Here is a 22,362-nt window from a genome sequence, read left to right on the forward strand (position 1 = left end):
GACAACAGAAAACATTTAATTATGTACAATTTTATAATGCAGATTATTAACAATGAACAATGAAAAGGAATACTTAGCCACTACTTGCCATGATCCAGGACTAAGGACACTGACTCAATATTGAAAGCTGAAGTATACTCTGGGCGTCAGGACATGGAGAATGAGTGGAATTTCCCCGATTTGGACATCTTATGAAGTGATACATGTATCCACATGATATAAACAATGCCCACAACTTCTCTACCTAAGAGTCGCACACACTAGAAAATTAGTCTCATTCCTTCACAACCAGAATGCAATTTGACCCCTAAAATGTTTCATTGGATTTGATCCTCAGTGACTCTGGGTATTTCAAAACTTGAAAAACATCTATACGAGATGAAGATTTGGGATCACACAGGATATTTAAAATACTAGGCCACTAGTTCTGATGGTCATTCCAAAACAGAAATTTAAAATACTTTGCACACTCTTAGAAAAAGTGTCCATACAACATTCTTTTGGATACATAAATGTCATCACTTTTAGAATAAAATCAAAGTGCTCTTCAGTCAGCCAGTTATCAGAGGCAACCGGATAGCTACCCCCAGCTCAAACAGCCATGCAATCACCATGCGCTGGTGCATTCTTCCCCTTTCTGCTCTAGCACACCTCTGGCAGAAAGATACATCAGGTCACTGACAAGATTTAGAGCAATGTGCAGTGGGTAGGTTTTGTAACTGAAGCTTGAGCAGTTTTCGAGCTGGTGAGGAATCTAATTGTTGTGTGCTTTTCTTCCCTACAGAAGAAAGGAGAAAAAAACAAATAAATTTCAATTGAAGTCAAGTAAGACATATTGAAAACATACTGTTATAGACACTGCCAGACACTGAAGGGCATTACAATGACAGATAAGAATCTCTATCCTTAAGGAGACAACAGTCTGGTAGGAAAGCCATCTGCAATTACAACCACACTACAACGTAATAAATAAGAAAATGAGTCCTGGCTGGTGTGGCTCAGTGGATTGAGCACGGGCCTGAGAACCAAAGTATCACTGGTTCGATTCCCAGTTAGGGCACATGCCTGGGTTGTGGGCCAAGTCCCCAGTAGGAGATGTGAGAGGCAACCACACATTAATGTTTCATTCCCTCTCTTTCTCCTTCCCTTTCCCTCTCTCTAAAAATAAAGTCTTTAAAAATATATTTAGGCTGTGAACCAAAGCATCGCAGGTTCGATTCCCAGTCAGGGCACATGCCTGGGTTGCAGGCCACATCCCCAGTGGGGGCCATGTGAGAGGCAACCACACATTGATGTTTCTCTCTCTCTCTCTCTTTCTCTTTTCCCTTCCTTCCCCTCTCTAAAAATAAATAAATAAAATCTTTAAAAAATATATATATATATATATTTTTTAAAAAACATTAAAAAAAGAAAATGAAGGAATGTATGGCAGTAATTTAAGGCTGGAGCAGGTCAGAAAAAGCTATGGATAAGTATTGTCAGTGTCATTTTGTGGATTTTTGAAAAATGCAGAGGGGAAAAAGGGCAATGGATATTTCTTCAATCTCAGATGCACTAAAATTAGACAATTCGTTGGGACTTAATTCTTAGTCTACTACGCTTCTGTGGAATTCACATCTACAATTTCCCATCAACTCTGAGTACTCACAACATAATAGTTATTGGGGGGCAGGGAACAACCACTTGATGTGGGCCTTACTCTCTGAGACCATGCTCTGAGGGCACCGGCAGGGCAGTTTGGATCTGAAGGGTTATCCCTCTGGTCCCCTCAAGAGACACACTCACCGAGCTGTACTGACATCTTCTGGAAGCACTGGGTACTTTCGTCCATAAACGCATGCAGCTGCTTCACTGATCCCTGCAGTTCGTCCATCTGCAGATGAAAGACAGCTGTGAGTTGTAAGGGTCCATGGCTGCTTCCATGTTCCTCAAACACAGCAGGCAAGCTTCTGCTCCGGAGCTGCGCTCATGCTGCTCTTTCAACCTGGGACACTTATCCCAGACACCATCCGTCTGCTCCGCCAGATCCACATGCCACTCCTCCACGCTGCTCTATTCCCCAGAAAGCTGACCTGGATAACCGCCAACGGGATTCCATGTCCTCTGAGTTCTGGGTGGGTTTGGCCAAGAGGCAGCCCAAGTAGGAGGGAGCTGAATGAGGTCTGGGTATTTTTACCCAGGCCTGTGCCAGGGAGGACCATCCTGAGTTAGCTGTGTCTCTCACTGAGGGTCACAGCTGTCTCCAAGCAGCCATGCTTCCTTCCCTGAGTGCCACAGTAACTCTTCCTTTTCTCCTCCCTGCAGGTCCAGGGGTAGTAAGAGCTCAGCTGTCTCTAAGCCCCCAGTGCCTTCACTAACCCTTGTGGTTTCCCAATAACCACACTTCATCCGTGGCCCCTTTTCAAATAAACTCTTCTTGAATTGCCCTTTCTTAACCCTGTTGATACTTGGAATGATACAATACTCTTCTCTCAAATGTCCTCAGGGCTCACCTCCTCATATCTTTCTAGTCTCTATTAAAATGTCACCTTAGAAAGACCTTCAGCAGCTGCTCTACATAGCAACCTGCTACCCCCAGGCACACTCTCTCCCTCACCCTGCTTTATTAGCACTTATCACCACATACTTGTTTTTTAAATTGTCTCTCCATGGTTCACCCAAGTAGAGTTACATATGCTTATCTCATGTCATTACACATATTCTCCAGGTCTTTTCATTTCCAAGGGTGACAAGGTAGCAAAGCTGGATAACTGAACCAAATATAAACATGACCCAACTCACCAGCAACTCCACACCGTCAAAGACTTTGCTCTGGCTCTGTAACATTTTCTGGTAGTCAGGCTTCGTGTTAAGAACCTCATTCTGGGAAGACCTAAGATATGCTGTAGGTTCCACTTCAACTTCAGTCATTTTTGTTTCAGTCGATTCTCTAAAAATAATAAAACAACAAAAGCTTTCAAGGAATTTCATAATCATTTTCTAGGGAAAATCTGAAAGATTACCTAGGGAAAAAAACCTTCAATAAGACTTCATTCATCTGAAGCAATATTCTTCCACCCGACTGTAGATACGGGCTCTCTTATTAACAAAGGGGTCTGAAACCATTACTCAGTGTTAGTTTTTTTATATCACTGGACTCCAAGAAATGCTAGAAGCTTCGTATCAGTTGACTCCACCTAACAGTAAGGTCCATTTACAAAAAGGATCACAGTTGGGGCAGAGTAAAGCCAAAGCTTGCTATCCTGAAGTCAATGTCTATAATCTTTCACCAAAAAATGCTGGGCCACGTCAATTATCTAAATACCCGAATGTGATAGAGAGTTCATGAAAACTGATGACCCTTTAGTAAGAGCAACTACTATAATTTACTGAATGCCAGACCCTGCTAAGCACTTTCCATTTAAACTGATTTAACACTCACCAATGAGGTTGGTACTATTATCTCCACTTTTTAAATAAAGATTTTATTTATTTACTTTCAGAGAGGGGAAGGGAGGGAGAAAGAGAGGGAAACATCAATGTGTGATTGCCTCTCACACGCCCCCTACTGGGAACCTGGCTTGCAATCCAAGCACATGCCCTAGACTGGGAATTGAACCCACAACCCTTTGGTTTGCAGGCCAGTGCTCAGGCACTCAATCCACTGAACCACACCAGCCAGGGTCTATTATCTCCATTTTTAAATGAGGAACTTCAGGCTTAGACATTAAGTGGCTTGCTCAAGGTCACAGAACAAAGCAGCAATTAGGGTATGAACACAACAGTCTACTTCTAGAAGTATTCCCCTTAACCAATAAACCATGTCACATTAAAAGTTTTTATTCTGGAAAACATGGCTCACTTCCTCACATAACCACATCAAAACTACAACTAAACTATAGAACAACCATCCTTCAGAACCATTAGAAATCTAGCTGAATGGAAGTCCTACAACTATGGAATTGAAGAAGAAACCACATTGATACTGGTGGTGGGGGGGACTTAAAATGGACTGGCCCCACTCCCACATGTGGAAGATAAAAATCAGGAGGGATTACTCAGGAGCCAGGGGTCCCAGCCCCACGCCAGGTCCCCCAGCCCAGGGTTCCAGTGCCAAGATTAGTCTCCCTAACTTCTGGTCCTAAAAACCAGCAGAGATTAAGGCTATGTAAGACAGAAACTTCTGGTGTCCCAGGCAGTTCCTTTTAAAGGACCTGTACACGGACACATTCAAACACACTCCCTTGGCAGCAAGCTTTCTCCCCAGCAAAAGGGCTGGCAGAGGCCACTGTTCCTTTTCTGAACCCTCCCCCCCATAAAGCAAGCAGGTGGGCGCCATATCTGAGAGTTCATCAACCTGGCTCACACTGCTTGCCCCACTCTGGTGATTCCCTGAGGCCCTGTGTCACCAAACTTTCAGACCCATCCAAGCTGTTTCCAGTGGCTTTTCCATATGGCTTGTCTTAGCCCATGCTTCAGATTTTCCTAAATTCTCTCAAACAAGCAGTATCTGGCTTCAGCAAGCCCCAAGACCTGAACCTCTTGCTAAGTTGCCCCAGGCCCAAAACTAACAGTAGCCAGCCTTGGTTCACAGCTTGGCCTCTCCTGGGGACCTCCAAGCCCAACACAAGTAGCAGCCACCTGCAGATCACTTTGTAGCTTATGCAGTGTGTCCCCAGACAGAATACAGGCAATGGCTGACCTTGGACAGGCCAACAGCAATCAAGGCTCAAGTACAACAGCACTATGGTGGGCACACCCTGAGTACCCAGCTTGGGTGACAGAGGAGGCTGTGCTACTGGACCCTATGGGACACCTACCACATTAGGCCACTCTACCAAGCCTGGGAGACGTAGCAGCTCTACCTAACACACATAAACAAACACGAGGAAGCTGTCAAAATAAGGAGACAAAGAAACATGGCCCAATGAAAAAACAATAAAACACCAGAAAAAAAACACAAAACTAAACAAAATGAAGATGAGCAATCTTGTCAGATGCAGAATTCAAAGCACTGACTACAAGGAACTTAGTGAGGACCTCAACAATAAAAAAGATCCGGTCAGAAATGGATACACTAATTGAAACACAGAACAATTTACAGTGAATCAACAGTAGAATGAATGAAGCCAAGAATTGAGTCAATAATTTGGAATATAAGGAAACAGAAAATACTCAGCCAAACAACAAGAAGAAAAAATAATAATAAAAAAATGAGGATAGTGCAAGGAGCCTCTGGAACATTTCAAGCATACCAACATTCACATCATGGGGGTGCCAGAAGTAGAAGAGAGAGAGCAAGAAATTGGAAACCTATTTGAAACAGACATACAAGTCCAGGAAGTGCAGAGTCCCAAACAAGATGAACCCAAAGAGACCCATACCAAAACACATCATAATTAAAATGCCAAAGGTTAAAGACAAAGAGGGAATCTTAAAGGCAGCAAGAGAAAAGCAGTTAGTTACCTACAAAGGGACTTCCACAAGACTGTCAGCTGATATCTCATAAGAAACTTTGCAGGGTAGAAGGGATTGGCAAGAAATATTCAGTGATGAAAAACAGAGGCCTACAACCTAGATTACTCTACCCCACAAAGCTATCATTTAGAATAAAAAAATAAATAAAGAGCTTCCCAGGCAAGAAAAAAAAACTAAAGGAGTTCATCACCACCAAACCAGTATTATATGAGACATTAAAGGGTTTTCTTTAAGATAAAAAATATGAACAGTCAAATGGTAATAAATGCATACCTATCAACAATTGAACCTAAAAAATAAACAAACAAGTAAAACAGAAACAGAATCACAGATAAAGAGAATGTTTTGATGGGTTGCCAGATGGGAGGGGGGGACCTGGGGGATGGGCTAAAAAGGTGAAGGGATTAAGAAATACAAATTGGTAGTTACAGAATAGCCATGGGGATGTAAAGTACAGCATAGGGACTAGAGTAGCCAAAGAACAGATATGCATGACCCATGGACACGGGCAACAGTGTGGGGACTGCCTGAGGGTTTGGGTGTAGGGGGGCAAAGGGGGAAAAATGGGGAAACTGTAATAGCATAAACAATATAATATAATTTTAAAAAGTTTTTATTCTGAAACTGCCACCTTACACATGATCTATCTTCATAAACAGAACATGTAATGGGTGAATAAAAGTAACTGGTTAACTATCAATGCCCCCATTAGGGAAGTTTTTAAAAACATAGTCCTCAAGGGACTTCCGCCAAGATAGAGGCATAGGTGGATGCACTGTACTCCTAACACAACCAAGATAGGGACAACAATGATTTTAGAAACAGAATAACAACCAGAGCTGACAGAAAAATTGATCTGAATGAAAGTTGGACAACCAAGAAGTTGCAATAGACCCATTCACCCAGACAAGTAGGAGGGGCGGAGTCATGCAGCCGAGGGCGGGTTGCAGCGCAGAGAGCAGAGAGCGTTGGGACCGGGCGCGTAAGGCATCCTGGGCGCGCAACACCACAGTGGGTGGACCCTGAGTGTGCAAGCGGCAGCTGGCAGACCCCAGCCAAGGGGTGGCAACCGCAGACCCAGTGAGGCGGGCGATTGTAATGCAAGGCACTGCATGCAACCCAGGATCCCAGCGCTGGGAAATAGACCCTCGGGACACTGATTGAGAACACCTGTGGGAGTTGAGGTGCATGGAGAGACTCCCCAGCCTCACAGGAGAGGTCCTTGGAAAGTCCCACAGGGTGCACAACCCCACCCACACGGGAATTGGCACCAGAGGGGCCCAGTTTGCTTGGGGGAAGCAGCAAGAAGGGACTGAGGTCCCACTGGAGAATGGAGCCACCGCCATTGTTCCCTCTCGACCCCCGCCCCCACATACAACGTCACAATCTAGCGACTGGGGGTGCCCAGCCCCGGTGAACACCTAAGGCTCCACCCCTCACCGTAACAGGCACGACCAGACCACCCCCTCAAAAAAAGAGAGAGAGAGAGAGAGAAGAGAGAGATGGCTCTCTTCAACAGAAGAACAAATGAAAGCCCCAGAACCCATCCTTTAAGTGACCGAGAGATAGCCAACCTATCAGATGCACAGTTCAAAACACTGGTGGTGATCAGGAAGCTCACAGAACTGGTTGATTTTTCGTGCAAATTAGATGAAAAAAATGAAGGCTACAATAAGTGAAATGAAGAAAAATACACAGGGAACCAATAGTGACGGAAAGAAAGCTGGGTCTCACAACAATGGAGTGGACCAGAAGGAAAAAAGAAATAATCACACAGAAAGAATGATACAAATAAGAATTTAAAAAAGTGAGGCGAGGTTTAGGGAACCTCCAGGACATCTTTAAACATTCCAACATCCGAAATTACAGGGGGTGCCAGAAGGAGAAGAGGAAGAGTAACAAGTGGAAAAGTTATCTGAACAATAATAAAGGGAACTTCCCCATTCTGGCAAAGGAAATAGACTTCCAGGAAATCCAGGAAGCTCAGAGTCCCAAAGAAGTTGGACCCCAGAAGGAACACACCAAGGCACATCATCATTACATTAGCCAAGGTAAAAATGAAGGAGAGAATCCTAGAAGCAGCAAGAGACAAGGAGACAGTCACCTACAAAGGAGTTTCCCATCAGGCTGTCAGCTGATTTTCTCAAAAGAGACCTTCCAGGCAAGAAGGGGCTGGAAAGAAGTATTCCAAGTCATGAAAGGCAAGGACCTCCATCCCAGATTGCTCTATTCAGAAAAGCTTTCATTTAGCATGGAAGGGCAGATCAAGTGCTTCTCAGATAAGGTCAGTTAAAGGAGTTCATCATCACCAAGCCCTTATTATGTGAAATGTTAAAGGGACTTATCTAAGACAAAGAAGATAAAAAAACATGTATGGTAAAATGACAGCAAACTCACAATTATTAACAACTACACCTAAAACAAAACCAAAAGAAACTAAGCAAACAACTAGAACAGGAACAGAACCACAGAAATGGAGATCACATGGAGGGTTAGCAACAGGGGAGTGGGAGGAGGAGAGAGGGGGAAAAGGTATGGAGAATAAGTAGCATAGATGGTAGGTAGAAAATAGAAAGGGGGAGGGCAAGAATAGTATGGGAAATGTAGAAGCTAAAGAACTTCTGACACATGGACATGAACTAAAGGGGGGGAATGTGGGTGGGAGAGGGTGTGCAGGGTGGAGGGGAGTGAAGGGGGGAAATGGGACAACTGTAATAGCATAATCAATAAAATATTAAAAACCAAACCAAACAAAAACCATAGTCCTCAAAGTATCTCTCTACTAAAAGGTCACTTTTGCAATTAGGGTTTTGGTTCCATTCTATAGCTGGGTTCTAGCTAAGATTCTGTTTGGAAAAAAAGCTTAGAATCACTTGCTTAGATGGCCAACTAATGAAAATCTAGTAACTTCCCACTTTCTTATGCCTTTAAGACCCAGGCACGCATCCCTCTTTCCATCACCCTCTTTCATGTCTTTGCATCTCCATGAAGGCGCTGGCCAGGGCTCTCTCCCACATCTGCAGCCTCAGAGGCATGAGCTCGCTGAGGCCCACAGACTATTGTTTTTGGCCCAGCCCCGGGTTTCAGATACAAGGTAGAGATGTGTCTGTCTCCCCCAGATATGTGATGGCAGCCAAAGACACAAAACACAGCCAGTTCTGGTTTTCAATTGAAAAGTGATATCAACTCCCCTTCCTTTCCCTGACTCTCCACTTAAGGTCAGAGAGTACCAACATATATTTTACAGAGCTTTGATGAGTTGATAGCCTATGAGAAAGGGTTCATCACTCAGTTTGTATAACAGAACTGAAATCAATTCAAATCAAACTCCTCAAGGTGAAATGATAGCTTCTGATTTTCCCAGTCATGGATCTCACCTGGATATGATCTCTTCGGCTTCCTTCTGATAGTGCAGCAGAGCTGATCCCACGTCTGACGTTCTAAAGAAAACCTATAGAATAAAGAAAAAATTCTGTTAATTTTTGATGATCATTGCCTAGTCTGGCTCTAAGGCATGAATAAAAAGGTAATTAAAAGATTAGAAAACTGTGACTGATTTAGAGGACATTAATTTAATAAAATTAAACATGAGTTCTTTAAAATCTTTAATATCCTTATTCCCTAGAACACCTTCTATGAAATTGGCCATCGGTTCAGCCCATAAATCCCAACATGCAGCTTTCTAGCTTCTCGTGTTGCTACACTAGCAATCACACTCAAACAAGATGTTATTATTCTCCCAGGTTTAGTTACCTTCCCCAAGTGAATTAGATTTTCTAACAAAGGTTTCACTCATGTTCACTTACTTTGTTATGTATTCCTTCATCTCAGCCACTGATGTTTCCAAGGACAAATCTGATGCTTTTCTAGAATACAGATAGAATTTTGAGATTAACACACATCTTTCAAGAGCACTTGCTTTTAATGACACCTTACATAACTTTAAAGGCAACAAAAACACATCCAGAATGTATCTTTTTCCTAAAAAAATATATTTATTACTGATTACACAGAGACTAAGGGGATGGGAGATAGTGAGGGAGGGGGGGAGAGAAACATTGACGTGAGAGAAACATCAATGGGTTGCCTTCCGTACATGCCCAAAGGGGGATAGAACACGCAACCTAGGCATGTGCCCTGACTGGGAATTGAACCTTGCAAGCTGTTCAGTTTATGAGACGATGCTCCAACTGAGCCATACCAGCCAGGGCCAGAATGTATCTTCCAACAATATTTACTCTTGGACTCTCACTTTGGTACTAGGTCTCTTCATCTTTATTTCTCCCATAAATTCCAATTCATACATGGCCAGATGAACCCTTCTTAAAATATTCTTTTAGTTTTTTTTCCCTTGCTTAAAAACTCTGTGACCCTCTGCTGCACTCAGAAAATCAAAACTCCTTAACGTGGCACCTAAGTCTCTCTGTTGTTGCTCTATCCAGCTCACTATCTTTGATTCCCACTGTTACCTTCTACTGATTCTGTTTCATGTAATCCCATCATACTGACCCTGAATATCTTGGGTTTTCAATCTCTCAACTGCCACATCATTTTTCAATCTCTTCCCCTTCTACTATCAGAACCTTAAGATCTTGTAAGGCTCCAACGATATTTTTGCATATGACTATGTTTTCCTCCTTAAACTAAAGCTGTTGCTGGACAGGGGTTATATTTTACTTACACCAATGGCTCAGCTCAGCTGAGTGATTAATCTTAATGGAAAAGAAGCACTGAAAATGCCAAAATTTTGCAGACTACTTGGTACTTTACCTGACAAAGGCAAATAAGTTGTTCCACCTTTCATGTTTTTCTACCAAGGCCTATGACACACAGCCACAACCACTGCTGGCTAAGATGCAGCAGCCTATGGCTTACATATGCTGCATTAAAAAAGATACTAAGTTGGCCCTGGCTGGTGTGGCTCAGTGGATGGACTGCTGGTCTGTGAAGCAAAGGGTCACTCGGTTCGATTCCCAGTCAGGGCACATACCTGAGTTGCAGGCCAGGTCCCCAGTAGGGGACAGTGTGAGAGGCAACCACACAGCGATGTTCTCTCCCTCTCTTAAAAAAAAAAGAAGCCCTGGCGGTGGTAGCTCAGTGGATTGAATGCGGGCTGTGAACCAAAAGGTAGCCGGTTCAATCCTAGTCAGGGCACATGCCTAGGTTGCAGGCCAGGTCCCTTAGTGGGGGCCATGTGAGAGGCAACTACACATGATGTTTCTCTTCCTCTCTTTCTCCTTCCCGAAGCCCTCTCCTCTAAAATAAATTTAAAAATTAAAAAAAAAAGATGCTAAGTTGATCCAAAATATATTATTTTTTTAATACGCCAGAAACCTTTATTTGTTTAGCTTTCTGATCTGTGCTTGTGCCTTCAAACACTTCCACAACACTTTTTCGCTCCTCAGTAAGGAGAGCATGCTGATCCTGTGGTGAAGACTCAGCACACACAGATCCACCATAGGCCTTGCTGACATGTTTTTTCAGTTTAGACAACCTCATCGGAACTCTAGGTCTCACAGCATGAGCTCCCTGAAGTCGGCCTGGGCACACTCCACATGCAGATTTTGGCGCTTTCCCAACCTTCTTGGTGTAAAGGGTAAACGATTTCTATTACCAGAGGCTTGGGGCAGCCGTGCTTTGTTAGAAGCTGTATTGCAGGGCAGCCTCCAGCAGCGTGCCAAGTGCCGGACCATTCTGAATGCCTGAGGACACCGTCTGTGGAAGAGTGAGCCAAAGTATTTTCCATTTCCTGTATAGCAACGTTAAATCTAAGGAGGGATGGAAAAGCAGACCTCTGCAAAGTCAAAAACTAAAAACTGTATGATGTAAGCTCCAGTGACATGATGCATTGCAAGGCAAGGGGTAGCGGGCTGGGCCCCACCCTATACAGGAAACCAGCAGTTGAAGGAGCAGGGTTTCTAATCACTCTTAATATTCTTGTTTGTCAACAGCTAAGGAACATAACTTGCATGGCTAGCAAAGACCTGAAGAATGCTTTTCCTTTCATCTCTCCATGGCAGGTTCCTTCTCACCATTCAGGTCTTACAGGTCTCAGTTTGAAGGTCAATTCATTAGAGGTCTTCTCTGAAACCTAAACTAACCCACCCTCTGAAATCACTATTACTGACTTCCTAGATCACTACCTTAAACCATTATCTATGTACTTATTTGACTGTCTCACCTATAAAATATATCAGAACAGAGAACATGTTTGACTTAGTTATCACCTACATCTCCAACATCTAGAAAAGCCTGGTATGTAGAAGATGCTGGATAAATGGTTCCTATTTTTTTAAAGATTGTATTATTATTTTTTTTAGAGAGGAGGAGCAAGGGAGGAAGAGGGGGAGAGTAGCACTGATGTGAATAAGTAACATCAATCGGTTACCTCTTGTATGTGCCCGGATCAGGACTGAACCCGCACCCAGGCATGTGGCCTGGCCGGCAACTGAAATGGGGACACTTCCCTTTGCAGGACGAGGCCCAGCCAACCGAGCCACACCAGTCAGGGCTGGATAAACGTCTCTTGAGCAAATGAACAACTAATTATAATAAAAGTCTTAAAGTATAATTTGGGACAGAAGGACAATTGAACTTACCCTTTTGAATCCTCAAAACATTTCTGTAGAGTTCCATTACTTTCTAGTCCGTCTGCAAAATGTTTCAATTCTTCAGAAAGAGAAGATGCTAGAGAGCATAAAATCATATGTTATAAAGAGAACATAAATTTTCCACAGCATGATGCTGACAAAGACGTAACACACTTAAGGTGGTCCCAGCTCTAGGTTTCCCTGTTACTTTAAGACCCTCTCGCCCATTCAAAAAAGTGGTATAAATATGCAGAAAGTTTTTTTCCCCTTTGAATAGGTATAGATAAAATGAAAGACAATTCTTCTAAATGGCATTTTTTGACTGTGTTTTTTTTATATCTGACTGATTGAAAAAGCAGTTAAAAAGATTTATCTGCATTGACATTTCATTCTTTTCAAGAGATCTGAGCTGCTGGCACTGAAAGGAAATCTATCAGAAAAGTCAGGCAACAGAAAAGAATGTAATAGAAAATGGTGAAGTCAACTAAAGAATTACAGGCAGCCCTGACTTGTGGGGCTCAGCTGGCTGGGCATTGTTCCGCAAAGCAAAGTGTCATCGGTTTTGATTTCCAGGCAGGGTATGTGCTCGAGTTTCAGGTTCAGTCCCCAGTTGAGGCGTGTGCAAGAGGCAACTGATCAATGTTTCTCTCATACATCGGTATTTCTCTCCCTCTTTTTCCCTCCCTTACCCTCTCTCTAAAATTAGATAAAATCTTAAAAAAAAAAAAGAATTATGGGCATAAGGTAAAAACAGTTCTCTGTTTATACATTCAGGTGAAAAAATGAAGAGAAGGATGTTAAACAGCTATCAAGATAGCCTTGACATATCTACTCTAATTACGGTGATGGTCCAATTCTGAGATAATTGTTTTTAATTCTCACCCAAGGACATACCCATTAATTCCCAAGAGAGAGGAAGGGAGAGACAGAGAGAAACACTGATGTGAGAGAACACCAACAGGTTACCTCCTGAGTATGCCCAGACCAGGGGCCGAACCTGCAACCTAGGCCTGTGGCCTGATGGGGAATCGAATCTGCGATCTTTAAGTTTACAGGATAACGCTCCAATCAACTGAGCCATGCAGGCCAGGGCTGAGATAAACAATTTTAATTAACAAGCCTGAGTTCATGTATTTGCAGGTTTTTAAAGTGGGTAACATTGAGTATTCTGACTGTGGGTGATTTTGTAGTTACTGAATGAAGAATAGCTACTTTCCCTGGCTGGCGTAGCTCAGTGGATTGAGCGCAGGCTGGGAACCAAAGTGTCCCAGGTTCGATTCCCAGCCAGGGTACATTCCTGGGTTGCAGGCCAGAACCCCCAGCAACCGCACATTGATGTTCCTCTCTCTCTTTCTATCTCCCTCCCTTCCCTCTCTAAAAATAAATAAATAAAATCTAAAAAAAAAAAAAAAAAAAAAAGAATAGCTACTTCCTAGAAAGCTAGAAGTTTGATTCCTGGGAAAGAATATTTGTAACTTATATCACAGATAAACAGCTAATTTTCTTAATAGAGTTACTATAAATCAATACAAAATGCCAACACATCAATTTTCAAAAATGAACAAAGGATATGACCAGAGAGTGAAGTACATATGGTTCTAAATACTACTTAAAAATGCTCATTCTTGCCCTGGCTGGTATGGCTCAGTGGATTGAGCACTGGCCCATGAACCAAAAGGTTGCTAGTTTGATTCCCAGTCGGGGCATGTGCCTGGGTTACAGGCCAGGTCCTCAGTAGAGGGCATGTGAGAGGCATCCACACACTGATATTTCTCTCCCTGTCCTTCTCCCTCTCTTCCCTTCTGTCTAAAAATAAATAAAATCTTTAAAAAAAACAAAAAACAAAAGACGAGGTAAATAACAGTGCAGAGAGTATTAACTGATTTTAATGTCTAATTGTTTGCAAATGCAGTATCTCTTCGACGATATATAAGAAGCTGGTGGCTGTGGTCGCCTCTCTGGAGAGGAGCTACAGATAGGGTCTGGGGTGGGGAGGCAAGCTTACATTTCACTTTTATACCTTCTGAACTTCATTAGCATATATTTTTTAATGCAATTTCAAAAACAAAGAAGAAGGGTCTGGTTTTGTAAGGTAGCAGCTCCTGTAAATGGGGATCTTGAAAGTGGGACCTCTACTGACTTTAACAGAAGGTACAGCCCAAGGTCAACGCTCACTTGTCTATTCTTAGCAACTGACCTTTGGCTCTAAAACTTTCCAGACTGAAGCCCTCGGTGTCCTTCAGGAAAGGTTCAAGCTTCTGAACAGAGAACTAAATAAAGAAAAGCATTTTTAGTACACAACAACCAAGATTTTCCATGCTAGTCCCAACGAAGTTCATGTAATTTTATGATGTTTAATAAATGTGAAGTAAACATGATATAATCTCTATACCTAACATTTTTAATATAATCAAGTAGATCAGGAAAAGATTTTGTTGGTAAGACTATACATTTTGATTTTTGGTTCAAGGAAAAACTGGTCATTTCACATAAATGACTTACTTATCTAAACTGATATAGTCAACAGCAAACTATATAATAAAAACTTAGTATATACTCAGACCTCCAATGTATGCTTTAGCTTAGATTGACTTCCACTCATTTTAAAATACCACTATTTCCTGTCATTTGCTGCCAATGGCAAAAGATACTAGACTGGGGACATCTCTCACTGTTAGCTGCTCAGTTAGCAGCAGCAGCAGCACCAGTGGGACAGAGAGCCTAGTCCAGACCAAATCAGCAGCTGGGATTAAATCTGGCTTCTATATTAATCCCAACTTGAGAGAAACATCTTTTCATCTTAACAGATACATCACACTGTACTGGGACTGTCACAGTAACAGTTTTAAAAAAAAAAAAAAAGAGGCTCTGGCCAGGTAGAGCGCCGTCCCCTTATGTCAAGCTTGTGGGTTTGATCCCCAGTCAGGGCACATACAAGAATCAACTAATGGAGAACAGGACTTTCCGGCAAGATGGAGGAATAGGTGGTCGCAACCGTTCCTCCCTCGTACACCAAGATTAGAAAACCAATAATTTACAACAATAATTTACTATCAGAATAACACCCAGATCAGGCAGAGGATGTATCTGAATGGAAGTCGGGCAGCCAAGAAGTTGAAGTAGACTCGTTCATCCGGGACTGGTAGGAGAAGACAAAGCCGGCCGCGGGGCTGGCTTGGGTCGGCGGTGCGCGGAGGTCGGGGAAGGTTTGGCGCGAAATCGGCACAAAAGCCATCGGCCGCGCAAGAAGGCAGTGGTGATCCTGAGTACGCAAGCTGCGGCTGGCAGACCCAGAGGGGCAGCGATTGTGGACCAGGGCAGAGCTCGCGGCCCAGAGCCCAGACAAGGGTCTGAGTCCAGGGGAACGGAACTGCCGCCATTGTTTTCTCCCACCCCCCACTCCCGCTCCCCGCCCCGCCCCGCCCCCACATATAACGTCACAATCTAGTGACGGGGTGCCCAGCCCCCACCGTAACAAGAGCAACCAGGCCGGAAAAAAGAAAAAAAAAAAAAAAAAAAAAAAAAAGGAGAGAAAGGGGGAAAAAAAAAAACCAAAAACAACCATGTTTTCAACAGAGCAAATCAGTCCCCCAGGACTCATCCTTTTGAGCGACCAAGAATTAGCCAATCTATCAGATGCGCAGTTCAAAACACTGGTGATCAGAAAGCTCACGGAACTGGTGGATTTTGGACGAAATTTAGATGAAAGAATGCAGATTACCATAAAACAGATGCAGGAAGACACACGGAGGAGAGCCAATAGTGAAAGGAAGGAATATGAGTCTCAAAACAATACAGTGGACCAGAAGGAAGATAGAATCAACCAAGCAGGGAAAGCATGATGAAAATAAGAATTCAAAAATTGAGGAAAAGATTAAGAGCATCCAAGACACCTTTAAAACGTTCCAATATCCGAATTATAGGGGTACCAGAATCGGAAGGGGAAAAGCAACAGATTGAGCACATATTTGAACAAATAATAAAGGAGAACTTCCCCAATCTGGCAAAGGGAACAGTCTTCCAAGAAATCCAAGAAGCTCAGAGAGCCCCAAAGAAGTTGGACCCAAGAAGAAACACACCAAGGCACATCATAATTACATTAGCCAAGGTAAAAACGAAGGAGAGAATCCTAGAAGCAGCAAGAGATAAGGGGACAGTCACCTACAAAGGAGTTCCCATCAGACTGTCAGCTGGTTTCTCCAAAGAGACCTTACAGGCAAGAAGGGGCTGGAAAGAAATATTCCAAGTCATGAAAGACAAGGACCTACATCCCAGATTGCTCTATCCAGCAAAGCTCTCATTTAGAATGGAAGGGCAGATAAAGTGCTTCTCAGATAAGGTCAAGTTAAAGGAGTTCATCATCACCAAGCCCTTATTTTATGAAATGCTAAAGGGACTTATCTAAGAAAAGAAGATAAAGAAAAGACATGTATAGTAAAGGACAGCAAACTCACAAATATCAACAACCACACCTAAAGCAAAACCAAAAGAAACTAAGTAAACAATTAGAACAGGAACAGAACCACAGAAATGGAGGGCACATGGAGGGTTAGCAGCAGGAGGGTGGGAGGAGGAGAGAGGGGGAAAAGGTATAGAGAATAAGTAGCATAGAATGTAGGTTGAAAACAGATAGGGGGAGGGCAAGAATAGTACGGGGAATGTAGAAACTAAAGAACTCATAAGTATGACACATGGACATGAACTAAAGGGGGAAATGTGGGTGGGAGGGGGGTACAGGGTGGAGGGGAGAGAAGGGGGGAAATGGGACAACTGTAATAGCATAATCAATAAAATATATATTAAAAAAAAAAAGAATCAACTAATGAATGCATAAATAAGTGGAATAACAAATCGCTATTTCTCTCCCTCTCCCAAATCAATAAATAAAAACGAATAATAAAAGAAGAAAAACATTTCCCAGTCCTGAAAAATCTCACCTGGAAGCTGGAAAGCAGGAGTGAGCCCAGCCGCTTGCTTTCTGCCAGATCGACACTGATGGATCTGCTGAGCTCTGACACACAGAATCACCACATTTAGGGAGCAGGGTAGTCAGTCACACAGCCAGCAAAGTAAAACACCCGAAATTTCCCACCCTCTTGGAGCAGTCCAGCTTAAGGCAAGAATGCCCAAGCAGCCTTCTCTAATTAAAGGGAGAATTCATATACAGTTACATCTGATTTTTCCAGGATTACCAAGGAATGCGATTTTACCCATTTGTGCATCCTAGTTTTAAAGTTTTAAGAACCTTTTATGTCCCTGGCTGGCGTAGCTCAGTGGATTGAGTGCGGGCTGGGAACCAAAGTGTCCCAGGTTCGATTCCCAGCCAGGGTACATTCCTGGGTTGCAGGCCAGAACCCCCAGCAACCGCACATTGATATGTCTCTCTCTCTCTCTCTCTCTCCCCCTCCCTTCCCTCTCTAAAAATAAATAAATAAAATCTTTAAAAAAAAAAAAAAGAACCTTTTATGTAATACATTAAAATCTTATCTTAATAAACAAGGCAGACAAATAACTTTGTTGATATTTTATATTCACCATCCAAAGAAAGGAAATGGGAATATTCGAGTATTTCTATGACAGGCCCTGAGGTGGGCTTTAAGTACACTGTTTAAGAGTCCTCTCATAATCTATGAGCTCCATTCTACAGATGGGGACACTGAAGCTCAGAGGGGAGATGACTTGTCTGCAGCCGGAAATCGGTGAAGCAAGCATTCAGTCACAAGCCTGTCACCAAAACCTGTGTTTTTCCCAGTAACAACACCATGACGTCTTCTACCGTGACCTAATGACATTAATGGTAATTTGTTGAACACTTGTTTTAAAAGGCTTTTTATTAAACACTATACACACCTCATTAAAACTTGAGGCAAGTATCTTATCTGTCTATTTTACAGATGATGACACTGAGGCACAAAAAGTGGGGAGTAGGTAACTCGCCCAAGGTCACATGGTGAAGCAGCCTGAATTGGACAGGCATTTTACATAATTATGCCACTGAATCCTCAAACAAGTACAGGATGGAGACACTGTTTTTCCAACTATGTCCATTTAAAAACATCAGTTATTGCCCTGGGCGGCGCAGCTCAGGGGATTGAGCACTGGCCTGCAAACCAAAAGGTTGCCAGTTCAATTCCCTGTCAAGGCCTGGGTTGGGGGCCAGGTCCCCGGTGAGGGGGGTGCAAGAGACAACCAAACAATCTCTCTCTCAATCTCTCCCCCCTTCCTCTAAAAATAAATAAATAAAATAAAAACACCAGTTATTATATAGCAAAGGAAGTTTACTTTGAGAATTTGAGAGAATGAATGTCTTTTCGTCTTCTACCTTCAGCTGGTTGTGTTTTTAAAGTTCTTTTCTCTCCTTTCTTGACAACTTCTCATTGCTGTTAGTCAAGAACAACGGAATACCTCCTGCCTATGACCAAAGAAATCTAGCAAGTGGCCAGGAATACCTGGGAGAAAATCAGTCTCACTACAGTGATTTTCTGTGACACAGATTTTCAGGTCCACATGCTCCGGAACAGAGATAAAGGTTGGGGTAATCTTAGGGAACTCCTGATGCTTTCTTGGCACATCTATGGAGTCAAGTACATGAGCGTAACTGGGGCAGCAATTTTCTGATACGCTAAAGGGCTGTTTTTACCCAGACTTCCTGTTAGACATCAGGCCATCTGGAAGTGAGGTAACAGCTTTAAAATAATCACAATAGCTTAACATTTGAGCTATTTACCACATGCCAAGTACTGTGTTATGTATCAATTTGTTTACTCCTCACACAATCCTGTAAAAATAGGTCTTATCTCATCCCACGTACTGATAAGGACTATTAAGACAGAGGAAATAACCTGCCTCAGGTCATACGGCCTTTCCTGAAACGCACCAGACTTTCCACATTAGATCCTGTGCATCAACGCTCACTGAAATGTAATCATCATTATAAATGCATACAAAAGCACATTCAAATACGACACGTCTGAAAACTTGGTTTTCACTCTAGATATTTCTACGGGCGTCTTCCCTCTGAGATGTTTTCAGCTATAAAGCCAGAAATCAGGTAGCAACCTGTGTACCTCCTGTTCCACTTTAGGACATGAAGCAGAAAGCCACAGGAAGAAATCTCGATATTCCTAGTCCCAACAGAGGTTAAGTGTTGGATGACTGAACTCAGAACTTTTGTTCACGCTGTAAATTACAATGGGCAGCTAGGTAATAATATGATGTAAAATCATTAACAGTGAACACTTACTAGGTGTTTGACACAGTACTCATCATCTTAGATTATTCCTCTTTTAGATGAGGAAACTGAGACTCAGACGTGATGTGATTTACTCAATCACATAGCTAATCAGCAGCAAAGTCAAGTCTGTCTCACCACGCTTTCTGCCATGCCTCACTGTCACATTTTATTTGAGCTGCAACTCCACTGTCGTATACACACAGCACCCCACCTGTAATGCCCTGATGAAAGGGAGGCAGTGACTTCCGCCTGTTCATTCCTTTCATGCTTGCTCGCCGCCAGGACTGCCTTCTGTCTTGACGACGGGCAGACTGCTCTTGGGGAGACAAATGAAGGGACCTGGGCTGAAGTCCTTCCTCATGGCTGAGATCACAGCTTCCCCCTTTTTCATAGCCAGTGTGAATCCTTTCCTTTGAAACACCTCGAGTCATCTCCAGGGAGGCAGACGATCTGTTGCACGCGTCCTCAGGGCTGGGATCTGATTCCGATTGATGAGCACAAGTCTCAGATGTAACTGGTTCCTCTTGTAGCACTTGTTATAAAAAAGCCAAAATACAAGATCAAACCCACCACAACCAAGTTTCTGTACAAAAAGATGGAAAAAGAAAACATATGCCCCAGATCATGGAAACGATTTGGAAGCACCTGTGCAAATACATGACTATGTGATTCCAGCTCCACCAAGAGCCAGGAAAGCATGTGAGTCTAGTTGAGAAACCTGAACCCAAGGTAAAAAGCACAACACTCACCTTCTACGGTCTCTGATCTAGTCACTGAAGTCATCCTGGGGGGAGAACCCTAAAACAGGAAAATGAGGTGATCTGTTCTACGCATTTCAGCCCATCTCACTGGGGTTTTACTACACTAGAATAGGCCTTGTGCTTTCGAGCCCTCTCTTAATTATCAGTCTCTGTCCCATGAAATTTACCTACCTGACAAGGTCCAGCCCAATGCCACCTCACCCACCACTTCCACAGACACCATCAGTGGGGCTTGTCACCTCCAGTTCACTAGAAACACTCATATCTCCCTGGACACATAACCTGTCTTATTGACACATTATTTTGTGCTTAACTAGTCCCTAATTTCCTAATTCAGTTGATGGCACTATGACCTCGGTGGTCTTCCAAACTAGAAAAAGTACATCATCCTCTACTTTTTATTCTTAACTCTTCAGACCCCAAAATCCATCCATTCTACCTTCAAAAGGTTCTCTAAATCTTTTTAAAATTAAATTTATTAAAGTAACATTGGTTAATGACATTTTATAAATTTCAGGTGTACAACTTTATAATACAATGTCTGTATACTGCACTGTGTGTTCATTATCCTAAGTCTAGTCCTCTTCCATCACTATACAGGGTGGGGGGGGCAAAGTATGTTTACAGTTGTTCGTATGGAAAGATACACTAATTAATAGTAATAAAACAATAAACTCTGTGTTTTGCATATTATCCCCTTTATCCTCTCCCCATCCCCCTTCCCCTCTGGTAACCACAATTCTCTTGTCTGTGTCTGAGTTTGACTCTAAATCTTTTCTGCAATTCCAGTTCCTAGTTTATTTCAGGTCTGCTAATTTCCATCACCTCCCCCCACCCTCCACCCAATAATCTAACAGCCTGTCCACTAGTTTTCTTGCATCATTACCACTCCTCTCCTATCCATTCCTTAGACAGTAGCAGAGATTTTCCCTGTGTGTTCAACACTTTCCACAAGCTGGCCCCAACCTACCCATTCATTCCTGCTCTCTCCTGCCACTCCCCTTCCTTGCACCACGTTTGAATCTTTGCACACATGGCCTGTACAACCTACCCATCCTGCCCAAACTAGCTTTAATGTGAAGCTTTCACACCACTTCTCTTTGGCAGAGTTGGTTACTCCACCCCTTGGCCTCCCTAGCACTGGCTGTCAAGCCTGTTTCCAAGTCTGTCTCCCCAGTCAGACTGTATTTGTATTCCTAGTGTCTGTCACCAAGGACTGAGGACGGGCCTGAGGCATTTCTACATCTGCCAAGCTTACCCTTCCCTCCCAGCAAAAATCTGTAGGGAGGAGGGTTGCTTAATGAATATCTGGAGGGACAACGTGGAAAAGAGAACAAAAACGGATAGATCAGAGATCTAAGTCCCCGCAGTTATGACTATCACAGATTCAAGCCTGGGCGATAGCAGCAACAACTGTCATTAGTTAAGCTGCTTGTTAGACATATTTTATGCCAGGACAAGTGTTGTATGTGAGCGCTTTATTTGTATCATTATCCCATTATCCCATTTAATCCTTTCCACAGCTCCATAAGTATTAATACTACCTCTCACCCCTCCTTGCAGACAGAGGAACTGAGGTTCAGAGGGCAAAAGCCTGGCCCAAGCTAGTTACGCACCCAGTCTGGGGCAAAGGCGGAATTCTGTGACCCACCACAACCCTTCAACCAGTGTTCAGGAGTCTGTACCACTGGCTCTGCAGACACGTTAAGGGAGAGGCGCGGCCCGTCCTCCGGTTTCCTCTCGGCCAGGGCAGACCGAAGCGCCCTGGGGCACCCCTAGTGCCCGCTGTGGGGTAGCGATCGGCTTGGACTGGGCCGAGGTGAGACGCCCAATTGGCGGGTGCGGAGGTAAGGCGGGGAGCGTTCGGGGAAAGGTATGCGACTTCCTGACCTCAGAGAGATGCTCGTCCATTCTGAAGCCTCCGTTCTTGAAATATAGACTGCAGGTCACGCTCCGCCGTCACTGGTCAGACCTGGACCTCCGTGTTTGTCGCTTCCATTACTGGTCCTGTGCGTTTTCCGCAGACCACGCCCCACGCACCGGCCGCCGCTACCAAAACTCCCGCCAACGAAGGGCGCCTGCGCATCCAGCTGCCCCGCCCACGCCCGGGGCCGCGCGTGCGCACGCGGAGTGCCTGCTTCCCACAAAGCGCATGCGTAAACTGGTGTTAACCCCCTAGCGAGACCTGCCGAGGCGTCCAAATCATTCTGCACGCTGAAGTGGCCGTGTTACCAGCTACTACATACCCGGAGCCTCCTGGGGCCGGCCACACCATCGTGATTTTAGCGCTCCACGGGGCTAGAACCCATCTAAGATGGGG

The 22,362-nt window shown here is 43.6% G+C and overlaps 1 protein-coding gene, 1 long non-coding RNA gene and 1 pseudogene across 2 annotated transcripts; all 3 read right to left on the minus strand.

Moving 5' to 3' along the window:
• Nucleotides 1–22,104, minus strand: DSN1 (DSN1 component of MIS12 kinetochore complex). The gene is given in 12 exon segments (XM_028524434.2): nt 1–778; nt 1,786–1,873; nt 2,782–2,929; nt 8,835–8,877; nt 8,880–8,908; nt 9,264–9,323; nt 12,057–12,144; nt 14,245–14,317; nt 16,985–17,058; nt 19,493–19,813; nt 20,031–20,079; nt 21,933–22,104. Coding segments are annotated over 12 exon segments (1,098 nt in total). The 5' UTR covers nt 21,954–22,104; the 3' UTR covers nt 1–674.
• On the minus strand, nt 10,768–11,742 carry LOC114506551 (annotated as a pseudogene).
• On the minus strand, nt 17,231–18,192 carry LOC118496831. The gene is made up of 2 exons (XR_004899391.1): nt 17,508–18,192; nt 17,231–17,292 (listed from the first exon to the last, which is right to left on the minus strand). It is a non-coding gene; the product is annotated as an uncharacterized LOC118496831 (long non-coding RNA).
• Nucleotides 22,105–22,362: the final 258 nt, after the last annotated feature.

The sequence above is a fragment of the Phyllostomus discolor genome, chromosome 9 (assembly GCF_004126475.2).
Source record: "Phyllostomus discolor isolate MPI-MPIP mPhyDis1 chromosome 9, mPhyDis1.pri.v3, whole genome shotgun sequence".
NCBI lineage: Eukaryota > Metazoa > Chordata > Mammalia > Chiroptera > Phyllostomidae > Phyllostomus > Phyllostomus discolor.